Below are 25,488 nucleotides of genomic sequence, written 5' to 3' on the forward strand. Positions count from 1 at the left end.
CTGGCTGCATGCGTTTCCCTTAATTAGTTGATAATTACAATCTTCAGTAACCACTGACAACCCTGAATTGACTATCTCCATCACACTTCCATTTCCCTGAATGAATACTGCAAGAGCCCCTTTTTAAACTGCCTTGATATTAACATCTGTAATTCACACCATTTTACACTAGACACGACTCAAAACCAAGTGGATTTCCTTACTTGGATTGCGAGGTCTCCATCAGACAATGCCCCATAATCTCGATCACGACGCCGGCCACCTGACTGTCTTTTTAACTCGCGAACGGTGGCGGGACGAGCCATTGAATCGCGAACCAAATGCTCTCCATCGTCGATGCCCAAAGCTGGAGAAAGCGAACAGTCGAGGTCATAAATGTTGGGCAAGGGTGGTCGTGGAGGTGCTGTTTCCTCCTGTATGACGAACAAAAGGAAATATTGAGTGTCATCCAAATAGTGTGCTTTTCACAATATAAACAGTAGAACATATTTAAAGAGAGTACACAACACTGTGCTATCATGGGAATTATCTGATACCTCACAATCGTGGAAAATACCTGAGAAACTTCTGTTTATATCTTTGGTCTTTGGTCTTATGGAGGAGATGATGCATCATCATGGATTTTATTGCACAAACTAGAAGAGCTTATCCTTCATGAGTATTAACCGTTATTCATCATGTTAGGACCCAGTGTTCACTTTAAGTTGAAAATCTCAGAAACCTGACATCATGTTTGAACAGACAATTTGTTCCCCAAACATTGCTAATGGTATTCCTTAAAAAAAATAAAAATTTCACGCTTTTGCATGAAAACAATGAAACAACTGTGCAGGATCATTTAATGCCTCTCCAGGTATCATGCAGTAAGTCAGTCATGCTGTCACAATGGGCACCAAGGTAATGGGCACCAATGGGCACAATATAAGATCACACGTCCAAAGCGACTCCACCACTGCCGTGAATGAGGTTTATCTCAAAATAAAAAAATAAAAAGTTATCAATGCTCAACTGCAAATGCCCTCTCACTTTGGATATAGATATATAGATATATATATATATATATATATATATATATATATATATATATATATATATATATATATATATATATATATATATATATATATATATATATATAGCCTGGTGTTGGCGCAGTGGTTTGGGCAGCAGGCTTGGGATCCAAAAGGTCCTGAGTTCAAGCCCCGTTGGGCCACTGAATTAATACACCAGGGGGTTGACTCAGCCTGTCATCCTTCCGAGGTCGGCGAAATGAGTACCAGTATACTGGGCCGGTGTATACCCCGGTTAAAATAGGTGTACCATATCCCTGTGTCGTAAGAGGCGACCAGGGTTGCGTCAGGAAGGGCATTAGGCGTAAAACATGTGCCAAATCACTATGCGGATCACACGGATGATCCGCTGTGGCGACCCCTAACGGGAGCAGCCGAAAGAAGAAGAAGAAGATATATATATATATATATATATATATATATATATATATATATATATATATATATATATATATATATATATATATATATATATATATATCTACAGTCATCCCCCGTTTATCGCAGGGGTTACGTTCCAACCCCCCCCCCCCGCGAGAAGTGAAAATCCGCAATGAATGGACCCTCCCCCAAAAATGCCTATTTTTTTTTTTATAAACGCAGTGTATAAACATGATTGGGTTTGATTTATATCGAGTGATTATTAAACGCTGGGCGGTGTATAAACACGATTGGGTTTTATTTATATCGAGTGATTATTAAACGCTGGGCGGTGTATAAACACGATTGGGTTTTATTTATATCGAGTGATTATTAAACGAATGTGGTGAATTGAAGGTCGTGACGTGTGATCACATGTTGCCCGGCTCGAGCACAGAAGAGATAAAGCTGAGGTTCGGCTCGGCCGCGTGGTTTTGTCCCTGGGGCATTGCCGTTGTATGTCGCCGGCTCACTTGGTGCTCATTGAATGGTGAGAACACTGATTGATATATAATACTGATTTATTTTGCAGTGATTAGTTGCGCGTGTGTACCTTACTGCTTGTACTCCATGCTGCGTCTGTATTTCCTGGTGTGCCCGTAGAAGCGGCTTCAATCAAATGGAATAAAGCCTATACTCTGAAGGTTCTTCTCTCGTCTTCATTTCAATTTATTCCATTTAGTTTTCTCGGCTCTCTCAACCAACGATGGACAAGATCTACAAACCAGAGAGGTTCGACGCAGACCCAAACGCGACTGACGCAGAAATGAAATGGCCGCATTGGTTCTGTTCCTTCTCAGACTATCTGACCATCATCGAAGAGGGAGCTGACAAATTTGCCGCCCTCCTGAATCATGTCTCGCCCAGCGTGTACAGGCTCTTCTCGGAGTGCGACACTTACGAAGCAGCGATCGACGTGCTGCAGGCGCTCTACGTGAAGCGCAAGAACGAGGTATACATACGACATCTTCTCAACACACGCAGGCAAGCTGCCGGGGAGACAATCGATCAGTTCCTGCAAGCTCTGAATCAGCTGGGAAAAAGACTGCAGCTTCCGGGCCGTAAGCGCCGAGGAACACCGAAATGAAGCGACACGGGAGGCATTCATCCAAGGACTCAGAGAAAGCGCAACCCACTCTCGACAAGGTAGTCGATCAGGCTCGAGCGATGGATACGGCACAGCAGCAATCTGAGTCATTTGGGACACCGATGCTGCTTATGAACGCTGCTACGATGGGAATCCAAGGAACCCCACTGGCACAGACACAGCCAGACATAGGGGATGGAGAAACACCCGAGGAGCCGGATACACAGGCCACGTCAAACTCCTCAGCTGCTACTCCGGTTGGTAAATGCTTCTTTTGTGGGTACAAAAGGCACCCCCGTCAAAAATGCCCCGCCAGAGATGCCACATGCATGAATTGCGACAAGAAAGGGCATTATGCCAGGGTATGTAAATCTACTCTAAGGAGAAATAAACCCACTTCTGCGGCTCTCTACTCGCAAAATAAATTAACTGCAGCCTCCCCGGGGAATCTATCCAAGGCTATAATCAACGTACGAATTAACGGGCATATGGCTGAGGCACTGATTGATACCGGTAGCTCTGAAAGTTTCGTCAACAGCTCGCTAGTGAAGGGCAGGAAATGGATAATCCACCCGACAGACAATACGGTATGCATGGCTGCCACCTCACTACAGTCCCGCGTACGAGGGTACTGCAATGTTGAATTGGAGGTAAAAGGGTACACGCATCGGGATGTAAGGGTACTGGTGCTTCGTGATTTGTGCGCAGACGTAATTCTGGGTCATAATGTCCTCAAGCAGCACATGAGCATCGAAATACCCTTTGGAGGAAGCAAACCTCGTCTAATTTTAAATGCCTTGACCACCGCGGAGGTGACATCCCCCCAGCTGTTCGCTAACTTGTCGCCGGTCTGCAAACCGATAGCGATCAAATCGCGGCGATATACCACTGCTGACATGAATTTCATCACTTCAGAAACCAAGCGATTACTGGAAGAAGGAATTATAGAACCGAGCGACTCGCCATGGCGCGCACAGGTGTTAGTAACCAGCAGTCAGAACCATAAGAAACGAATGGTTGTCGATTATTCCCAAACGGTCAATCGCTTTACCCAACTCGACGCCTACCCCCTGCCGCGCATAGACGAGATGGTCGAACGCGTGGCCAATTATAAGGTATTCAGTACCATCGACTTGCGAAGCGCCTATCACCAAATTCCCATCCGAGAGGAAGACAAACCTTACACCGCATTCCAGGCAGGTAGGCGCCTCTTTCAATTCAGGAGGATTCCATTCGGTGTCACGAATAGGGTAGCTTGCTTCCAACGGGTTATGGACGACATCATCTCAGATGAAAACCTCAAAGACACTTTTGTTTACGTGGACAATGTCACAGTGTGCGGTAGGGATCAGGGGGAACATGATATGAATCTGGACAGATTCTTGAGCATTGCTAGAAAATATAATCTGACTCTCAACTACGAGAAATGCGTATTCTCGGCAAGGTCAATTGACCTTCTCGGCTACACGATAGCCGACGGCACGATTAAGCCTGATCCTGAACGATTGCGCCCACTTCGTGAGCTACCCCCACCTCAGGACCTGCAGACAATGCGCCGGGTGATCGGCATGTTCGCTTACTATGCGAGATGGATTTCGCAATACTCCGAGAAAATACATCCCCTAGTGCATTGCAAAAACTTTCCACCAGATGCCGCTGTTGTAACAGCTTTCCACAACCTCAAAGACGATATCAGTAATTCCGTGGTATTATCGATCGATAGCTCGGTGCCCTTCGTGGTGGAAACAGATGCTTCTGATCACGCGATAGCTGCTACGCTTAATCAGTCCGGGCGACCGTCGCGTTCTTCTCGAGAACTCTCTCTGGAAGCGAGCAGAGACACTCAGCGATAGAGAAGGAAGCGTACGCCATCGTCGAAGCGCTGCGTGAATGGAGACATTATTTACTGGGAAACCACTTCACGCTTGTTACGGACCAACGATCCGTGGCATTCATGTTTGATGGGAAAAATAACGGGAAAATTAAGAATGAAAAAATTATGAGATGGCGGATAGACCTAGCCTGCTACAGTTACGACATTGTTTACCGGCCCGGGAGGGAAAACCCTGCTGCAGACACCTTATCGCGGGTCTACTGCTCGGCCGCTATCGGTCGGGCTTTGCAAGACCTCCATGTGTCTCTGTGCCACCCAGGGGTAACCAGAATGGCACATTTCGTACGCAGACAGAACCTGCCCTATTCTATTGAAGATATTAAACAAATGAATGCTTCATGCCCTGTTTGTGCTGAACTAAAACCCAGATTCTATGGTTCGGCTTCTGGCAGACTGATCAAGGCCACTTCTCCCTTCGAGAGACTAAACATTGACTTCAAAGGGCCCCTGCCGACCGAGACAGACAACAGATACATATTCACTGTTGTTGATGAGTATTCAAGGTTCCCTTTCGCGTTTCCGTGCTCGGATATGACCTCGGGCACTGTCGTGAAATGTCTGTCTGACCTCTTCGCTATGTTTGGGAAACCTTCGTACATACATTCAGACAGAGGGCCGTGTTTCATGTCGGCCAGGCTAAAACAGTTCCTATTAGAGCACGGCATCGCAACTAGTCGAACGACGGGTTACAACCCACAGGGTAATGGTCAGGTGGAACGATATAATGGAGTTATTTGGAAAGCCGTAACTCTGGCGTTGAAATCAAGAGGACTGGGGCCCGAGCGGTGGGAGGTTACCCTTCCTGACGCTCTGAATTCCATACGCTCTCTGCTCTGCACGTCCACCAATGCAACTCCTCACGAACGAATGTTTACTCACCAACGATGTTATGTTGACGGCCGATCGGTGCCCGACTGGCTAACCCATCCCAGAACAGTGTTCATGAAACGCCAGGTACGACAAAGCAAGTATGAACCCATGGTGGAAGAGGTTGAACTCATCGATACTAATCCAGAATACGCTCATGTCAGGCTCCCGGATGGCAGGGAGACCACCGTGTCGGTTCGTCATTTGGCTCCCTCAGGTACTCCCCCCGCCGGTACTCCACCATCTGGCACACCTCCCTCTGACATTCCCTCCCCAGGTGTTTCTCCCCCAGAGACTCCACCCGAGACACGGAGCTACCGCGTTCCACCCGGCGGCGATCGGGGAGTCATCTCCGGCTCGAGTCGAGGCTCACCAAGAGGATCGGAAGCCTCACTCATGTGAAACCGCCATCTACTCCCGGAGAGGTCGACGGATAAAACCCCCTCGCCGACCCAATCTGTAAAGGGGATTATTGGCATCCTCGATGCTCATGCTCCTATATGCTCGTTACATAATATATTGATGCTCATTACCATGCTCCTACAACTCAAAATAATCCTCACTGCTTGGCATGTATGCTTCTGTAGATTAGATAGTTCGCATTGCTTGAAATGTATACTCCTGTAGCGCTGAAGTAATCATGGTGCGTTAGCTGGGCCTCTAGTTACATTTTAAAGACGGGGAGAATGTGGTGAATGGAAGGTCGTGACGTGTGACCACGTGATGCCCGGCTCGAGCACAGAAGAGATAAAGCTGAGGTTCGGCTCGGCCGCGGGGTTTTGTCCCTGGGGCATTGCCATTGTATGTCGCCGGCTCACTTGGTGCTCATTGAATGGTGAGAACACTGATTGATATATAATACTGATTTATTTTGCGGTGATTAGTTGCGCGTGTGTACCTTACTGCTTGTACTCCATGCTGCGTTTGTATTTCCTGGTGTGCCCGTAGAAGCGGCTCCAATCAAATGGAATAAAGCCTATACTCTGAAGGTTCTTCTCTCGTCTTCATTACACTCTGGGCGGTGTGTAAACACGATTGGGTTTGATTTATATTGAGTGAATATTAAACGATGGGCGGTGTGTAAACACGATTGGGTTTGATTTATATTGAGTGAATATTAAACGCTGGGCGGTGTATAAACACGATTGGGTTTGATTTATATCGAGTGATTATTAAACGCTGGGCAGTGTATAAACACGATTGGGTTCGATTTATATTGAGTGAATATTAAACGCTGGGCGGTGTATAAACACGATCGGGTTTGATTTTCTCGAGTGATTATTAAACGCTGGGTGGTGTGCAAACACGATTGGGTTTGATTTATATCGAGTGGTTTGTGGTGAATTGAAGGACGAGACGCGTGATCACATGTCGCGCGGCTCGTGCACGGGATAGATAAAGCCGAGATTCCGCGCGGTCGGGGGGATTGTCCCTGGGGCATTGTCATTTACGGCGGCGGTCCACTTGGTGCTCGTTGAATGGTGAGAATTGAGAGTATACCGGACTCCGTGCTTATGCTGATTTATTTTGCGGTGATCTACTGCACATGTACTCCTTGCTGCACATGTATCCCCTGATGTGCCCGTAGAAGCGGCTTCAATCAAGTGAAATAAAGCCTACACTTTGAAGGTTCTTCCCTCGCTTTCATTTCAATTTATTTCACTTGTGTGGTGTAGCGGGCCTGCGGGGGCAGGGCATGATGTGGAGGAGTGGTCGGCGTGATCACGCGCGTGCAAGGGATATAGGAGTGCGCGCCGCCTGAGGCGTTGTAGTGGTTGCTGTAGTGGCTGTGGCTTGTAGAGTGCATCGAGTACGTAATAAAGGGGAGTTACGGGCAACGTACGCTCACGCTCCCGCTCGTGCAACAAAGCCGGGTTGGACTGTTTCCCCCGCTCGTGTCTGCCTTCGAAGCACCACTATCACGACACTACAGTTTGGCGACGAGGCTGTTCGGATCGGCATGTGCAGGGTGGTTGGGTTCGGATCGGCAGCGAGTAACTCAGCGCACCCCGCGCGGTTCGAGGTCTCGGAGGGGCGCCTCGCGAAGAGCGCATCACAGGCTCCGGGGCCAGGCATCTCACCAGCATGGCAGAAGGTCGGGGCACGGCGCACGGGCACGTGCCCGTCTTCGTGGGAGATGACTTCGAATTGTTTTCTGAACAATTGGGCTGCTATTTCCACGCGAATGATGTGGATGATGAAGGCAAACGCAAGTCGATCTTGCTCGCCTCGCTGTCAACGGAGCACTACCGGCTGCTGAGTGATTTTGGTAGCTCCAGATAAGCCCAGTGATGACGGGCTATCGTTTCAGGATATCGTGGAGAAGATGAAGACCCACTTGGCGCCAGAGAAGTCATTGCAGCTCGCTCGGTACCAGTTCGATCACCTCGCGAAGGGTGCGGAGGAGCGCGTTGCAGATTTCGTGGCACGGGTGAAGCATCCGGCCGTGGCTTGCAAGTTTACGGCAGAGGAGCGTCCGGCGCGACTCAGAGATCGTTTTATTTCAGGTCTGCGAGACGCGAAGATGGTGGCAGCCATTCTGCGGGTGAGCGACGTTACATTCGACCAAGCGGTCGGGACTGCGTCGGCTGTCGAACAGACGCTCACAGATGTCCGCGCCATCGCCGGCCAGGACGTAATGAGTAGCTCCAGCTGGGGCATGTCGGCTGATTCCGGGGTCCACGCGATGACCCAGGTGCCCCAGGTCGCGCGCGCGTCTGGCGGTGCGGGCCGGGGGCGCGCGCCGCAGCGCGGCCGCACCGGGAGTGAGGTGGATTTCCAGGGGTGCTGGGGATGTGGTGGTCCGCACCTGCGACGAGTGTGCCCGTATAAGAACACCGTGTGTTTGCATTGTCACAAGGTGGGACATTTGAAGCATGTGTGTCGGATGGCGGGGGCCTCCGTTGGGGTCTTGGATGGCGAGGTGCGGGAGGACCCCAGTGACCTGGGGAGCGGCCTGCAGCCGGGACATAGCGATGCCGGAGCAGGAGATGCAACCAATGTTGAGTCTGTTTTCGATTGGTCCGGAGGTGACATGACCAATCACGGTGGAAGTCGAGGTGAATGGCGAGCCGACCGTGTTTTACGTTGACACCGGGGCTGCAGTGTCGGTCATGGGCGAGCGGGCGGGTCGTAGTCTTCGCGGTGTTCGCCTGGTCAAGACGACCTTGTCGCTGTGCACGTACACCGGCGAAGCGATTGCACCGCTTGCGGTGGCCGACGTCTCGGTGGTCTGCCGGGGTCGAAGCGCCCTACTCTCGGTGTTTGTGGTACGAGGGGAGGGGCCCACCCTTTTGGGTCGGGACTGGTTGACGCACCTCGAGCTGGATCTCCAGTTCGTACCTCCAGGTGCACCGGTGCTTCCTTCGAGACCCGAGGGCGAGGTTCTGGCGGCAGGAGCCGCATCGGTGCAACGGGAGCGGCCGTTCGTTGCTTCCTGCAACGATGATCTGCGGTTCGGGAGCAACGGGAGCCGTGCCAGCTCTCGCGCTTCGGCTGCGCTCATGATGCAAGGCCCGCCTGTGTTGTTCAGGCGGTGTCGACGGGGAGTTGCAGCGAGCCCGTCGCGTTCAAGAAGTTCGCGGATCGCGACTGTCGACGGCAAGCAGGTCAACGCAACGTCGCGACGACAGCCGGGAGACGGACACGTGATGTGGTTCATGGGTTGCTGTTCATTGCGTATTTGTTTTTCATTGCTCAAGTGATGCAGTTTAACGTTGTTGAAATAAATGCCGGCAGTTCAGGTGTGAGAATATGTTTGGCTGGGATCAATCGATGGGATTTTCCTGATAACGGATGTGATGTGAAGGCTTTATGGGATTGCTGCCGTCCAATTGCCGTGTGGGTCTCAGAGAGCGACTCAGAGCCGGGGCTGGTACGCTGTTCAGCGTTACCCCCACCTCTGGTTTCGGCAAGGTCGGACGTGCCTGGCGCCTGAGGCGCGACTCTCTGTTCTCGCCCGAGGCCGTTTGGGCGTACGTTGGAATCTCGGCTGATTGTGATGCGTGGGTTGTATGGGGTTGTTGGTGCACCCGGCCGATGGCGCTGTTCAGCGTCCCTGCCCAAGGTCAGTCGGGTTTTGCATTGGCGCCACGGCTTCCAGACAGCGGGCTTCCGGGCTCGGAATGTTTATCTGATTCGGGTCTGGCTGGGGGAGATGTGCCGCCTTGTTGGCCGGGGGCGTTTGATGGTGCTGGAGGGGGGGGGTTTGCTCGGGAGGCCGCCACGACCTCGCCGAAGGGCGTGTAAGCATGAGCTGCCTGGGGGCGCTTCTGCTGCGTAGTGATGCTGTGCTTCCCGCCTTGCTTCTTGATATCTGTAACGCGGTCAGGGTTTTTGTGGGTTCGTTGTGCAATTCAGTCTTCGGAACCCGGCCATTGCAGCTCCACTCGCTCGCATCAACACGTTCTATGGTGTGATGACCTATGCTTTTTCTTTTTGGGGTTATTATCGTTTTTGTGCCTTCTCTGCTTTTATATCGTGGTATTCTGTGTTGCTTATGATGGCACTTCTTATGCTGATGGTCATTTATTAATCACAGTTTTAGGAGGGAGGAGTGTGGTGTAGCGGGCCTGCGGGGGGCAGGGCATGATGTGGGGGAGCGTGGTGGAGGAGTGGTTTGGAGTGATCACGTGCTTGCGCGGGATATAGGAGTGCGCGCCGCCTGAGGAGTCGTAGTAGTTGCTGTAGCCGCTGTGGCCTGGGAGCCTGTAAGTCGTGTGGCTTGTAGAGTGCATCGAGTACGTAATAAAGGGGAGTTACGGGCAACGTACGCTCACACTCTCGCTCGTGCAATAAAGCAGGGTTGAACTGTTCCCCCGCTCGTGTCTGCCTTGGGGCACCTCTACCATGACACCACAGGTTTGATTTATATCGAGTGATTATGAAACGCTGGGTGGTGTGAAAACATGATTGGGTTTGTGTGATGAATTGAAGGATGTGACGCGTGATCACATGTCGCGCGGCTCGCACACGGGACAGATAAAACCGAGATTCCGCGCGGTCGGTGGGATTGTCCCTGGGGCATTGTCATTTACGGCGGTGGTCCACTTGGTGCTCGTTGAATGGTAAGAATTGAGAGTATACCGGACTCCGTGCTCATTGCTGATATATTTTGCGGTGATCTACTGCACATGTATACCTTGCTGCACATGTACTCCTTGCTACACATGTACTCCTTGCTGAACATGTATCCCCTGATGTGCCCATAGAAGCGGCTTCAATCAAGTGAAATAAAGCCTACACTCTGAAGGTTCTTCCCTCGCATTCATTACAATTTATTTCACTTGATCCCTTCGGCTCCCTCAACCGACAATGGACAAGATCTACAAGCCGGAGAGGTTTGACGCAGACCCAAACGCGACTGACTCGGAAATGAAATGGTCGCATTGGTTCCGTTCCTTCTCACACTATCTGACCATTATTGAAGAGGGAGGGACAAACTGGCCGCACTTGTAAACCATGTCTCACCCAGTGTATTCAGGCTCTTCTCGGAGTGTGACACCTACGACGCAGCGATCGACGTGCTGCGGGCGCTCTACGTGAAGCGCAAGAACGAGGTATACATACAACATCTTCTCAACACACGCAGGCAAGCAGCCGGGGAGACAATCGATCAGTTCCTGCAAGCTCTGAGGCAGTTGGGCAAAGACTGCAGTTTCCGGGCAGTAACCGCCGAGGAACACCGAGATGAAGCGACCAGAGAGGCGTTCATCCAAGGGCTCAGGTCAGCCCCCATTCGGCAACGCTTACTGGAGAAAGCACAACCCACTCTTGAAATGGTAGCTAACCAGGCCCGAGCTATGGATACGGCTCAGCAGCAATCTGAGTCATTTGGGACACCGGTGTTGCTAATGAACGCTGCTACGGCGGAAACTCAAGGAACCCCCCAGGGCACCTCCGACACTGAGGATGGAGATAAACCCGAGGAATCGGATACACAGACGTCTTCAAACTCCTCAGCCACTACATCGGTTGGTAAATGCTTCTTTTGTGGGTACAAAAGACACCCCCACAACAAATGCCCCGCCAGGGATGCCACATGCATGAATTGTGACAAGAAAGGGCATTATGCCAGGGTATGCAAATCTACTCTTAGAAGAAATAAACCCACTTCTGTGGCTCTCTACTCACAAAAGAAAGTAACAGCAGCTTCACTGGGGAATCTATCCAAAGTTATCATCAACGTACGAATTAACGGGCATATGGCTGAGGCCAGATGTCGTTGTTGTAAAAGCTTTCCACAGCCTCAAAGACGATATCAGCAATTAGCACGGAGTCCGGTATACTCTCAATTCTTACCGGTATACTCTCAATTTATATCGAGTGATTATTAAATGCTGGGCGGTGTATAAACACGATTGGGTTTTTTTATACCGAGTGATTATTAAACGCTGGGCGGTGTATAAACACGATTAATTTTGATTTATATCGAGTGATATTAAACGCTGGGCGGTGTATAAACACGAATCAGTTTGATTTATATCGAGTGATTATTAAACGCTGGGCGGTGTATAAACACGATTGGGTTTGATTTATATCGTGATTATTAAACACTGGGCGGTGTATAAACACGATTGGGTTTGATTTATATCGTGATTATTAAACACTGGGCGGTGTATAAACACGATTGGGTTTGATTTATATGGAGTGAATATAAACCTTCCTCTGGCGCTTTGGTTCCTTGCCAGAAGCTTTAGAAGGTGCAGGGCGTTTGGTCGGCATCGTTGGGCTTGGAGAAAAAAAATGTAGAAAATATTCGAAGTTCACAAGCGAAACTTTGTCTCGTGCGTTGTGTGACTGGTCGAGCACCACGCGTTATAATCTATTGCTTAAATCATTTATATTTTATATATTATTACCGCGATATACCAGGGGAATCCGCAGAAAAAAATTAGTTAGGTTCCAAGTGAAAACCCGCGATGAACCGGGGGCGCGATAAGTGAACCGTGACATAGCGGGGGATTACTGTATGTATATATATATATATATATATATATATATATATATATATATATATATATATATATATATATATCTTCTTCTTCTTTCGGCTGCTCCCGTTCAGGGTCGCCACAGCGGATCATCCGTATGATCCGCATCGTGATTTGGCACATGTTTTACGCTGGATGCCCTTCCTGACGCAACCCTGGTCGCCTCTTGTGACACAGGGATATGGTACACCTATTTTAACCAGGGTATACACCGGCCCAGTACACTGGTACTCATTTCGCCGACCTTGGAAAGATGACAGGCTGAGTCAACCCCCTGGTGTATTAATTCAGTGGCCCAACGGGGCTTGAACTCAGGACCTTTTGGATCCCAAGCCGCTGCCCTAACCACTGCGCCAACACCAGGATTATATTATATATATATATATATATATATATATATATATATATATATATATATATATATATATATATATATATATATATATATATATATATATATATATATATATTGTATATAGATAGATAGAATAGCATTTATAAAAAGGCAAGAGCACACGTAATGATAGGATACAGTTAACAGTGACTTACATGATGAAGCGAGCCAAGGTTGGAGTTGGCCGTTAAAGATGAGGTGTGGGATGAATTGGATACTGCAAGTTCTTTTGAGGGTTCAGTTGCTGGAAGAGACAGGGAGATCCGTTTGATTGTGAATGAGATACACATAGGACTTAGCAATCAGACATTTAGAACGGGAAACCATCGGCCTACATGACTGCGGAACTTCCTTTTTAACTAGCCATGCTCCTGTATTGAGAAAAGATCGCTTCGCTAAAGGAGGTGCATACAAAACATAGAACGTTTGAATTTAACAATACCAACAGGTAAAGTGACTGTTGTGTGAGTAAGCAGGTGAGATCATGGTAACATTAGACACCAAATAAGTTGTTGTTACTTGTCCTGACCATGCTCCAGGCTCTGCTATGGACTGTCAATCAATGGTAGGTGATGGGGTGTCAGAACCCAAACTGAAATAAAGCGAGTCGGGGAAGAAATTTGTAACTTCTTCAGGGTGTCAGCAATAACTCGCCTAATCTTTGTTAAAGACACCATGGGATCTCGTAATATCCACAAGCCAATGCTCGTAGACCGACACCTGGCGTAATGTCCCATCTGAAGGACGGCGCCATTGTGACGCAACGCACTGATGCAAACACCAGTGTGTCCATTCAGTTTTGTTGAAAATGAAACCCAGACTAAATTGCACAAAGGAAAGTGCCCAACCTCTGAACAATATGGTTGGGCCCAAACAAGTCTACTTGCTGTTAACAAGAGCAGTAAATCAAAAGATAACATAATTTCTGGCACCAAAAATCAAATAAGACGGAGGGAAAACTGGCAAGATGATGTTTTTTTTTTGTGCAGCAGTAAACAATTGGTCACACCACTCACCACAACCAAAGGTTCAACTACTGGAAAGGATCCAGAGCCCCTACTGAAGAAGTGAATGACCCTTTTGTACATATTGTTGCAGAAATTATTCCTGGGGTTAATATATGCTTCATATAGCATAGAAGTACTTAAATGTGACTACGGATATGCGTCGCTAATTCGTATAGCTCGAAGCGTCAAACCCACCTCCATGTTTGTGTCTAAGCATCTGGATTCCTGTGAGTCTTGGTTTAATATTGTTGTGGTTACCAGATTCGCAAACCACCATTCAGGTCCCTTAGGTGAGGTATCTCGGTAAGTACATGTGTAGTTAGGCCCAAACCCGTTGTCTAGTGGGAATACATGTCATTTATACGTGCTGCGACTCTTTAGGATAGCCGTTTTTCTTTTACTGTCTTTATTTTGGACCAATCGCCACCATCACAACCACAACATCAACCACCAACCACAACGCCGCTTCACCACAACCGCCATGACCTTTACCGTCACAACTCGCCACCATCGCATCACCGTCATCTCGCGCCACTCATGGGCACCGATGCTGGACTCGTGTAGGGCGCACGTTGAACAGCGTGTACAAAATCACGGATTTTCTGCTTCAAAAACGGATCCAAAACGACACACGCCCACTTTTTGCCGTCCAATCGGTGAGCGAGGGCGACTGGCCCCGCCCCCAGGGCGATCGATATATGCAAATTTGTGGATCAAAAAGCCTTCACGCCCACTTTTTCTCGGGCCAATGGGGAGCGAGTTGAAAGGTCAAAGGGAGGGGGTCAAAGACGAAGTTACGGGGGGATAAAAGGACGGTGTTCGTCAGTTAAAGGAGTAGTAAAAGTCGGAAGGAGGAAGGAAGGAGTCGGAACAAGTCGTAAAAGTCGGAGCGAAAGAGTCAGCAGAACGGAGGCGAAGGAGTCGGAACGAGGCGAAGGAGTCGGAACAGAGAGTCAAGACTTCGCGGGCGGTGGAGCTGCTCGTCGTGTGCGTTGGAGTCGGAACGGAGGGGACGAGCTGTGGAGAGGCGGCGAGTCGGACGAAGGGTGCTCGCGTCGTGCAAGGAGCTGCGCGCCCGAGGGAGGCCGGCAGCGCGACCTGGCCGAGGTGGAGACGCTCGTCGCACATAATAAAGATCCTCTATACCCCGAGCATCAGCAACCCCCTCCTGTTTCCCCCCGCGCTGAGATAGTGCGACCAAGGGGGCCCCGTTCCCACCCCCCCTGCCAGGCACTGTCCACGAGGCCCGCGGGTTGCGGGGCCATCGCCGCTCCGCGTCTCATCACCAGACGGGTAGGCCCGACCAGGTCTCGGCCCCAGGCCTACCTCATTCTTGAGGGTATTTCTTTTCCTTGGTTTTGGGTATGTGTTGTCGGCGCCGTCTGTGAAGTAGAATTGTATAAGTGTTGCCGTGTGCTCGGTAGTCGGAATTAGCTCTGCACTGTGTTTTCACTTTTATGTTTGCTTTTTGTGTAAATGGGAATTGTGTTTTCTTTTTGTGTGCATTTGGTGGAATTGTATTTGTGTGCTTCCCGTGTGCCGCGAATAAATGTGCTTTATTGTTGAACTGTTTCCCGCTCGCTTCATCTTTTCCCCATTGAATCCCCATCTTGCTCCACGTAAAGGGTTGGTAGTGGGCTGAGTACGCCCGATAATTAATCGAACCGTCGAGGTCGACGATAACACCGCTCGGTTATTCTGATAGTACGGAACGGGTCGCTTTGGGCCCGTGTCCGAAGTCGACCTGCGGCGAGGTGCGATCGCCCGGTCTACCCTCCGCGTGGGTACTTAGGTAGGTCGACCATGGCGAGCAACCCTATCCCACGCGGGGCTGATTGGCTCGATCGCGGTGAGACCGAAAGGTCCACCCGTGACTGGTTCCCGGCGTTAGTCCGAGAGGGTCACCACTGGATTGTCCGTCCGGTGGGCGACGTGCCGCGATTCGAGCTACGTGGCCGCCGCACGCTGGCGGGCGCGAAGACCGCAACACTGGTGTCAGGAGTGGGATACAAATTCATCGCCCTCCTCGCGGCACTGGTATCGGAGAACAGGAAAACAGGCTCTCCTGTCTCCGGCTAAATTCACGGGAATCGGTCCAGGGGTGAGAGAAGCGACCCCCGATTCCCTCCAAATTACGAGCGAGCGAAATTAACCCTTCACGAGAAGCAAGATGGCGTCTCAAGGCGAGCGGGAGCCGGGGGTATTAGAAATGTATATGTGTAGTAATGTAGAATCCATGGTCCAGGATGGAATCCCCGAGCAGGAAATGTTGATTGTGCAGCAACACGGACTCGCCCAACTGAACCCAGGGCCCGAGGTGGGTGCGGCAGCGGCCGCGGTGTATGACACCTCCCCCCCTCTCCACCAAGACCCTTCCCCAACCCCTGCCGAAATGGCTCACTCAAGCGCACCCGACATGGCCCAGCTATTCACCATGCTGGCACAAATGAATGCGGAAATGAAAGGCATGAACGAAAAGATGGATGCGAATATGAATGAAGTGAAAACGACGATGGATGCGAATACACAGCAAATGAAAAAAGAAATGAAAGAACTACGGGGTGAGACGCAGAACATGGGCCGATGCCTGCAGGCGGGCATGAAGGCCGTTAGCAGGGAACTCGGAATGGCGACTCCACGTGTCGGAACGAACGAGCTGGGAGGGGGTGCAGCGGCTGTCGGGCCCGCGGTGGAGGCGGGTAAGGAAAAAGTAATTCGGGAGACAAGAGACGAGGTGAAAGTAATTGCGAGGGAGAGAAAAGAACAATTAATACGGAGAGCAAGGATGAGGTACGCGGAGATCGTGAAAGAGCAAGGAGTGAAAAACAGGGAAGGACGGGAGCGACTTAAAGAGAAAGCAAGGTTGACCTACATAAAGATAAGGGAAAGACGCCAGAAAGAAGCAGAGACCAATAAACACGATGAAGACGGGGTAAGTGACGCGCACACACACACGGAGGTAGTGGAGGATAATGGGGGTGAGCTCGCGGACCGTGCAGGGACCCGGTGCGAGCAGCGGGGTGGCCTCCTCCAGGAACGAGGGGAGGGAGTCTGCCCCCTTGAGGCGAGTCACGACCAGGTGAGTTCGGTCGTGCTTTGCGAGGTTGAGGGGAGGAGTGCTGTGGACGGGTGCACGGAGAGCTTGGGGGGTATAGAGGCCCCGGAGACCCTTGTGGGGACACAAATCCCCAGTGTGGTTGTCCCTGTGTGTGTGGTGCAAGGTGTGAGTGCGGCACCGTGTGTGGAAGCGACCCCGTGTGTGAGTGGTGTGGTGGCGATGGTGCCAGAGTACGTGCTTCCCAGCACGCCGGGTGTGGATGGGGCACCGTGTGTGAGTGAGGCCGTGTGTGTGAGTGAAACGGCCAGTATGAGTGAGGCACCACGTGTGAGTGGTGTGGTGGCGATGGTGCCGGAATGCGTGCTTCCCAGCACGCCGTGTGTGGATGAGGCACCGCGGGTTAGTGCCCCCGCGTGTGTGGATGAAACGGCCAGTGTGGATGAGGCACAGCGGTTGAGTGCCCCCGCGTGTGTGAGTAGTATGGTTTGTGTGAGTAGTGAGGCACGCGTGAGTGAACGGCCGTGTGCAAGGTCGCTGTGTGCAAGGGAGACCGTGTGTGTGAGAGAGCGGTATGTGAGGGAGATGTCGGTTGGCATGCGGGAGCACGCAGCCGCGTCTCCCGGTGTGAGTTTAATGGTGTGGACTGTGTGCGTCGTAACACGCAGGTATGCGTGTGTGGAATGGCGACGACGGCGACATGTAAAGAAAGAAAGCCGAGTAGCGGCTGTAGCTATTTCGTGGACCGTGCCGGGTTCACCCAGCAGTGAGCACGCGGTTCGTGCTGTGCAACGCACGAGACCGCCACGTGCTCGCTTGCGAGAGTGAAGTCCCGGTCCGGAAACGCACGCGGTGGATTTGCCGATCCCGCGGACGGACAAAGTTTAGGCAGGACTACGGATTTGGACCGGACGGGTTCTCCACACGATCGTGTGTGTTAAGCTCCAACGGGCAAAGCACATGTGTTCGCGTGGGGAACCCCTCGAGACGTGTGGCTTGTGTTTTTTTTTTATGCGCACGGTGACGTCATGGCTGCACGTGGGGTTGGAATCCGGCAGGAGGGGTATCTCTGCCGGATGGTCCCGTCCAAGGAGGGACGAGGAACACGTGCAGCTGCATGACGTCACGGACAGTTGCAAGGTGCAAAGAGCGCGAGTTGCCGCGCAGGTGCTGCGCATGTAAAGAGAAAAAAAAAAGGGAAGCAAGCCTCACTTTCGGGTGTACAGGATTCCTGGGCAAGGGGTGAAAGACCCCCTTACCTGGGCACAGGATGGAAACTAGTTAGGGGGAAGGGTTAGCTTAGTTAGACCGACTTCATGGGGCAGGGGTAAGTCCTCATGGAGTCCGTGGAATGGATTAGTTAGAGGGATTTAGTGAGCTTTAGGTTGGGAAATAAAATGATTATTTTGGAGACAGAGACAGACTTTGGATGTGTAGTGGGGACGTAGTTTAGCTACGTAGTGTTAAAAGGAACGTGCTGTAGTTTAAGGGACGACGTGGGAGCACGAGTTAGTTAGGGGATGTAGTTAGAAGGATGGCAGAGTTCAGCGGTGTGTGTGTTGAAGAGTTGTGGGTTGTGAGGTGAGTACGTGTACATGCTGAGTGAGTGAGGCCAGCGGGTCTGTGTGTGTGTGGAGTGAATGGGGAATGCATGGTGCGATGAGTGATTGGGGGGAGGAGTGACTCCCGCCCAAGGGACCCCGGGGTCAGAGTAAAGTGAGTTAGGGGGTTAGTCAAATTGAAAAATGGAGGTCGTTTTGTTGTTGGTGGGAAAGTAGGCTCGAGACCCATTTGGAGGGGTGCAGGAGCCCTGTTGACGGGCTTGGGAGCGTGGCTGCGAAAGGTGAGTATCGCTGAGTGGGCACCCCGGGCACCAGGCTAGTCGGCCGCGGTAGGCCAAGGGCCCATGGGGGGCCGGGATAGAGTAGTGGGCACGGGTGCGCCTGCTTGGTGCGGGGGCCCGGGGCGCCATTAGCCGCGTGGGCAGTGCAGTGGGCACGGGTGACCCTCGGAAAGGGGCCCGGGAGGCCGGCCTGCCACGTGTGCGTTTCAGGGGAGGTGCCATGGGGGGCACTCCCCGGTGTTAGGGAGCTGGTAGGCTCGGAGGCAGTGTAGTGCCCGGGGGTGCCATAGCGGGAGATTCGGGAGAGGGTCGTGCCTGCCAAAGGGAGCCACGTGTCCCAGCCAGGAGACCGTGTGAGGGCACGGAGAGAAAATTGGGGGGCGAGGCCCGAAATTGTGAGGACACCAACACAGGCGACGGGAATCTGGGTTGTTAGAACCAATAGTTTAAGCGAGAGGCGCTTGTTGAAAGCCCCGGGGTAGTTTAACAGTTAAATGGTTAGGGTAGATTAGGAGATGTACCCCTCCGCACCATCCATCCCCGCTCTCGTTGTGGGCCGCTGGACCCACTTTGGTTATAGATCGCCGAACTCTGGGGAGGCCATTCTGAGGCTTCGTTGGGCCTCGACACAGGACGCTAGCTCTCCCTTGCTCCCCTCCGGGAAGGGAACGAGGGGGTTGGGAGTAGGCTAGGTGACAGGATAGGTTAGCCGAACAAGGACGATAAAGGGGGTTAGGGACGATTTATAGTGGGGAAGTAAAAATAAAAAAATAAAAAAATAAAATAAGTTGGGGCTAAATTGGGGTTTGACAAATTAAGAGAGTGGGTATGTACAGTGACAGGCAAATGCGATAGGTGGGAGGGAGACAGGTAGGTAGGTCCGAGCCCGCCTTCCAAGTGGCCAGCACCACCGCACTCCCTCCACCAACCTCCACTGAACGGCAAAAGCTGGCCAACTTCATCGGCTGGCCGTGTTTTGCTTCAAGGCGGAGGCCGGCCAACTTCATCGGCAGCTGTGTGCTGCAAGGCCTGTGCCGGCCCACTTGATCGGCAGCTGTTGTGTTGCTGCAAGGCCTGTGCCGGCCGGATCATCTGCAGCTGTGGTACTTCAAGGCCTGTGCCGGCCAGTTCATCTGCCGGCTGTGTTTGCCTGCAGCGGCCTTATTCTGCGGGCTGAGTTTGCCTGCTCACCTTTGCCATGCCCACTGCCCATGTTCACCAGCCCCGTTCAATTTTTGCTTTGCCCCCCCCCCCTGTTCATTGCCATGTGCGCCAGGATCGTAAAAGCAACAGTTTGCAAGCTGCGAGAACTGCCCTGTTGGCAGCTACAACACGGGCCTGCAGTGGCGGCCCGTGCACCGTGTTTGTGTTCATGCATCCATTCGTTGTGCTCATTGCGTGTGCCACTTGAGCTGGCACGGAGACTGCGTTGTGCAGCCCAAGCACCGTTGTGGTTCACTGCGTTCAGTTCAAAAGGGAAGGCCTTGGACTGCGTGTGAGCAGCCAGCCACGTTCCCTGTCACCTGCATTGTTTGAGCCAGAGACTGCATGCGGGCAGCCTGGCTCCCTGTTAACTGCTTTCTTTTTGCAGAGTTCAATGATCCTGGGCCATGGTTTAGTGTAAAATTTGTAAGTTAAGGTTAAGATGTACTGTACATATGAGTGCGCCCCCGGCATGTCTGTCTTAGCGCCGGCAATTTTATTTAAGTCGTCCGTGTGAGTGAGTTTGTTTAGATAGTTACGCAGCCCTCAGGTTATTTATTTTGGGGACACGAATACCATGAATGTCGCACTCAGGGATCCGTAGGTAAAATGTACTAGGGGAAAACTACACATGATGGCACACGAAAATTTGACGACTCGGGACGAGTCTGTAAAAAGGGAAGGGGGTAGTGTTGTGGTTACCAGATTCTGCACACCACCATTCAGGTCCCTTAGGTGAGGTATCTCGGTAAGTACATGTGTAGTTAGGCCCAAACCCGTTGTCTAGTGGGAATACATGTCATTTATACGTGCTGCGACTCTTTAGGATAGCCGTTTTTCTTTTACTGTCTTTATTTTGGACCAATCGCCACCATCACAACCACAACATCAACCACCAACCACAACGCCGCTTCACCACAACCGCCATGACCTTTACCGTCACAACTCGCCACCATCGCATCACCGTCATCTCGCGCCACTCATGGGCACCGATGCTGGACTCGTGTAGGGCGCACGTTGAACAGCGTGTACAAAATCACGGATTTTCTGCTTCAAAAACGGATCCAAAACGACACACGCCCACTTTTTGCCGTCCAATCGGTGAGCGAGGGGCGAATTGGCCCCGCCCCCAGGGCGATCGATATATGCAAATTTGTGGATCAAAAAGCCTTCACGCCCACTTTTTCTCGGGCCAATGGGGAGCGAGTTGAAAGGTCAAAGGGAGGGGGTCAAAGACGAAGTTACGGGGGGATAAAAGGACGGTGTTCGTCAGTTAAAGGAGTAGTAAAAGTCGGAACGAGGAAGGAAGGAGTCGGAACAAGTCGTAAAAGTCGGAGCGAAAGAGTCAGCAGAACGGAGGCGAAGGAGTCGGAACGAGGCGAAGGAGTCGGAACGAGGCGAAGGAGTCGGAACAGAGTCAAGACTTCGCGGGCGGTGGAGCTGCTCGTCGTGTGCGTTGGAGTCGGAACGGAGGGGACGAGCTGTGGAGAGGCGGCGAGTCGGACGAAGGGTGCTCGCGTCGTGCAAGGAGCTGCGCGCCCGAGGGAGGCCGGCAGCGCGACCTGGCCGAGGTGGAGACGCTCGTCGCACATAATAAAGATCCTCTATACCCCGAGCATCAGCAACCCCCCTCCTGTTTCCCCCCCGCGCTGAGATAGTGCGACCAAGGGGGCCCCGTTCCCACCCCCCTGCCAGGCACTGTCCACGAGGCCCGCGGGTTGCGGGGCCATCGCCGCTCCGCGTCTCATCACCAGACGGGTAGGCCCGACCAGGTCTCGGCCCCAGGCCTACCTCATTCTTGAGGGTATTTCTTTTCCTTGGTTTTGGGTATGTGTTGTCGGCGCCGTCTGTGAAGTAGAATTGTATAAGTGTTGCCGTGTGCTCGGTAGTCGGAATTAGCTCTGCACTGTTTCACTTTTATGTTTGCTTTTTGTGTAAATGGAATTGTGTTTTCTTTTTTGTGTGCATTTGGTGGAATTGTATTTGTGTGCTTCCCGTGTGCCGCGAATAAATGTGCTTTATTGTTGAACTGTTTCCCGCTTCGCTTCATCTTTTCCCCATTGAATCCCCATCTTGCTTCACGTAAAGGGTTGGTAGTGGGCTGAGTACGCCCGATAATTAATCGAACCGTCGAGGTCGACGATAACACCGCTCGGTTATTCTGATAGTACGGAACGGGTCGCTTAAGTGGCCCGTGTCCGAAGTCGACCTGCGGCGAGGTGCGATCGCCCGGTCTACCCTCCGCGTGGGTACTTAGGTAGGTCGAATTTGGCGAGCAACCCTATCCCACGCGGGGGCTGATTGGCTCGATCGCGGTGAGACCGAAAGGTCCACCCGTGACTGGTTCCCGGCGTTAGTCCGAGAGGGTCACGACTGGATTGTCCGTCCGGTGGGCGACGTGCCGCGATTCGAGTTACGTGGCCGTCGCACGCTGGCGGGCGCGAAAACCGCAACAATATCATTATCCTCTTATCTATCATAAATGTTTCTTTGCAGTGCTTGCAAGGCCAAAAGCGCTAAGTTTAGGTGGGAGAATGTCATCCCCCACCTTGAGGTCATGAAGGCCACCACAGAATTGGATGAAGGCTCATCGAAGGGCCTTCACTCAAGGGCGATGGACCAATGGTGAGGAGGATGGGAGGGGCATGAATCGGCAGTGGTGATGTCGGTGGGTAATGTTATAAAAGGCAGGGACAGTCAGGAACCTGGGGAAGAAGTTGCCTGACACGACGTCAGGAGGCCGCTGGAGTTGGCAGCTCACTCATTCACGTTTCTCACCTCCCCCCAACCCCTCCCCCCAACCCCTCCCCCAATCCTCGTCCCCCAATCCATGGGACTGCGAGGGATGTCCTCCTCCATGAGGCAACTCACCAAGTTTCACCAAAGAACTCATATTTTCTCGTGAAATCCCCCAGTCCATGTAGTGTCATTCGAGTGAAGGTCTTAAGCACTTATGTAATTAAGCATCTGATTTGGTTTGCAGGGGCACACAGGGTTTTCTTATTGTGCATATGGTACTGCTTCTTGTATTCCCGCCCTTGTTGTCATGTAATACGCTTTACAAACCTGACTTGGTCTCTGGGCGAATCCGAATTGTTCTGGTAACTTTGGCTGGTGGTTTAACAAATGCTATTACAGGTAAACTCGTCACGGTCCCCCTAATGCCAGAATCACGCGCCACGTGATCAAGGATTGCTCGGCCTAATAAGATCGGTCACGCGGAAACCTATCAGCATGATTCCTCGCCCACTTTGGGGATTTCAATCTGTATGGTGAAGCAGCCATCGGACGCAGATCTAACAAGAAGTCCCTGAGGTGGGTGAAGGTTGTGGTCGTTTTAACACAACTTGCCAAATTTGCGCCGGGAAAACCAGAAAGGTCTGGCGACTGCAACAATATCTTATTTCTTGTCATTTCCTATTGCTCTTCCCCTACCCCCAACACCCCACCCAAACCCCCAGCCACTCTTGCTGACCCATCCTTGCCCCAGTTCTTCCCTTCGATCCCAAGTACAGAGCAAACCCTCCCCGATCTGATGGTGGGCTCCAAAAATAATTAAACTCTCCAACACAAACCAAATTAAATCCTCAGAGACAGGTAGGCTTAAAGAGACAGGAAGACGGGGAGGCTTGTGGTGCTTTGAAAGCAGGTTCACATTGTAAGCAAATGTGTGTAAGTGTGAGATTTGTACCATGAGGAGCCCTCTCCATGCCACTGTGTGCGCTGAGGCCACAAAGCACATCCTCGACGCGCCAGAGAACACGGCGGAGTTGGTCCTGTTCCTTAGAATCTGCTGAACCCTAGTGTGGTAAGGAGCACATAAATGCATGTGCACGCACACACGCACACACACACACACACACACACCTCCCATTAACAAGAGTGTATGCTTCATGAAAGACACCAAAAGGTCTTGCATCATTTGAACCCCCATGTCCTAAGGATATATATATATATATATATATATAAATGTTTGGGTTATTCCAATGATATTCATTCATGTAAACTCATCAAATTATCGGTGATAACAGTCGTGTGTGTATATTATTGTAAATTAATCACCTTTAAGCACATGAAACAAGTCGTTTTAGTAAATAACAAGAACAGCGTCATTTTATAGTACCAGTCAATACTTTGTTTGTCCGCCGTTTGCCGCTCCTTGAGTGTCACCATTCTTTCACCCCATGCTTCCTGTGTACGCCTGAAGTACTCTTACAGGAACATTGTGCCAAATACCCTGTCGTACATTTCACAGTTCTATGAAGTTAGTTTGCTTGCTCTTATCTAGTTGGGTTCCTGTGCCCTACTACCTCATCAAGTCAGGGGGTTCTATATACACATATATATGTGCATATGGTGGTTCGATATGAAGTCCAGTCGCATTGCAGTGAAATACTCAGTACCTGTTCTAGGCTGAGACACTCCAACTGCGCAGCAAGTTTATCTCGAGTAGTATAGGCCTGTTGTTTCAATTCTTGCTGGGAAGCATTCACCTTCTCTACCTCCTGCAAACAGGCAAAAACAAAGCCAAAAGACAAAACCAATACACACATCCCCAAGGATCCCATCCATCCATTGGGACCATACTCTGTGCAGAGCGTTGGTGCTGCCTCAGCAGTCTCCTTGGCTATTGGGCACAATCCTGGATGGGTCGCCACTCCGACACAGGATACCAGCAAGCTGGCACTCATTTTGCCGACCTTGAAAGGATGACAGGCAGAGTCAACCCCACCTGGTATTAATTCAACAGCCGAGTGGGATTTTAACTCAGGATCCCAGGATCCCAAGCCCACCACCCTTACCATTTAGCCAACACCAGGCATATCCCCAAGGATGAAGGAATCAAAACTCAAGAGACCACATCATCAATGGAAAACGAAAAGGAAGACGAGAGAAGCAGAGATCAGAATACAAATAAGTAAGTTTCCCACTTGAATTAGCGAGACTATATTCACACATAATATAAACGGTGTTTATTTATTTTACCTCCACTACCGAAGGTGAAGGAGGTGATGTTTTCACCGCTCTCTGTCTGTTTGTCTGTTTGTGTGCAGGATATCTCAAAAAGTTTTGGACGGATTCGAACGAAACTTGGTGGACATATTGGGTGTGTGACAAGGAAGAATTGATTCAATATTTGGTGAAGATCTGAATCCGGATCTGGATATGCAAATTATTTAATTTTATAGTGATTCTTCATCATTGAGAGATTGGGCCAAAAATGACGCAGAGCGTGATATTTCAAATACGTATTGGTCTCGATATGTTCTCATGGATCAGGCATTGTGGGGCAGAGGTGTGCGCTCTACCGAGTGCCGTTCCAGTTTATTACCTCCGTCACCGAAGGTGAAGGGGGTTACGTTTTCACCGCTTTCTGTGTGTTTGTTTTTTTGTGTGCAGGATATCTCAAAAAGTGGTGGACAGATTCGGATTCAATTCTGTGGACATGTTGGGTGCGTGACAAGGAGGAACTGATTAGATGTTGGTGAAGATCCGGATCCAGATTCAGCTACTAGAATTTTTTAAGTGATTCTCCACCACCCTTACCATTTAGCCAACACCAGGCATATCCCCAAGGATGAAGGAATGGTGGTGGAGATCGGGCCAAAAAGGAGACATAGCAAGGTATCTCAAATAGTTGTGGACGGATTCGGAC

General features: G+C 50.9%; 1 protein-coding gene across 1 annotated transcript in view; it reads right to left on the bottom strand.

Annotated features, from left to right (window-relative positions):
- LOC147025953 (pleckstrin homology domain-containing family A member 7-like) overlaps positions 1-25,488 on the bottom strand; it is a 192,201-nt gene that overhangs the window by 66,889 nt on the left and 99,824 nt on the right. Inside the window, exons 18-21 of the mRNA XM_085880883.1 lie at positions 24,236-24,532; positions 23,524-23,632; positions 12,880-12,968; positions 204-413 (exon numbers count right to left, since the gene is read on the bottom strand). Coding sequence (XP_085737009.1) covers positions 204-413; positions 12,880-12,968; positions 23,524-23,632; positions 24,236-24,532 — 705 coding nt within the window. The remainder of the gene's footprint in view (positions 1-203; positions 414-12,879; positions 12,969-23,523; positions 23,633-24,235; positions 24,533-25,488) is intronic.

Source organism: Eptatretus burgeri, chromosome 5 (assembly GCF_056783735.1).
Source record: "Eptatretus burgeri isolate ZD-2024b chromosome 5, Ebu_testis_v1, whole genome shotgun sequence".
Classification (NCBI taxonomy): Eukaryota; Metazoa; Chordata; class Myxini; order Myxiniformes; family Myxinidae; genus Eptatretus; species Eptatretus burgeri.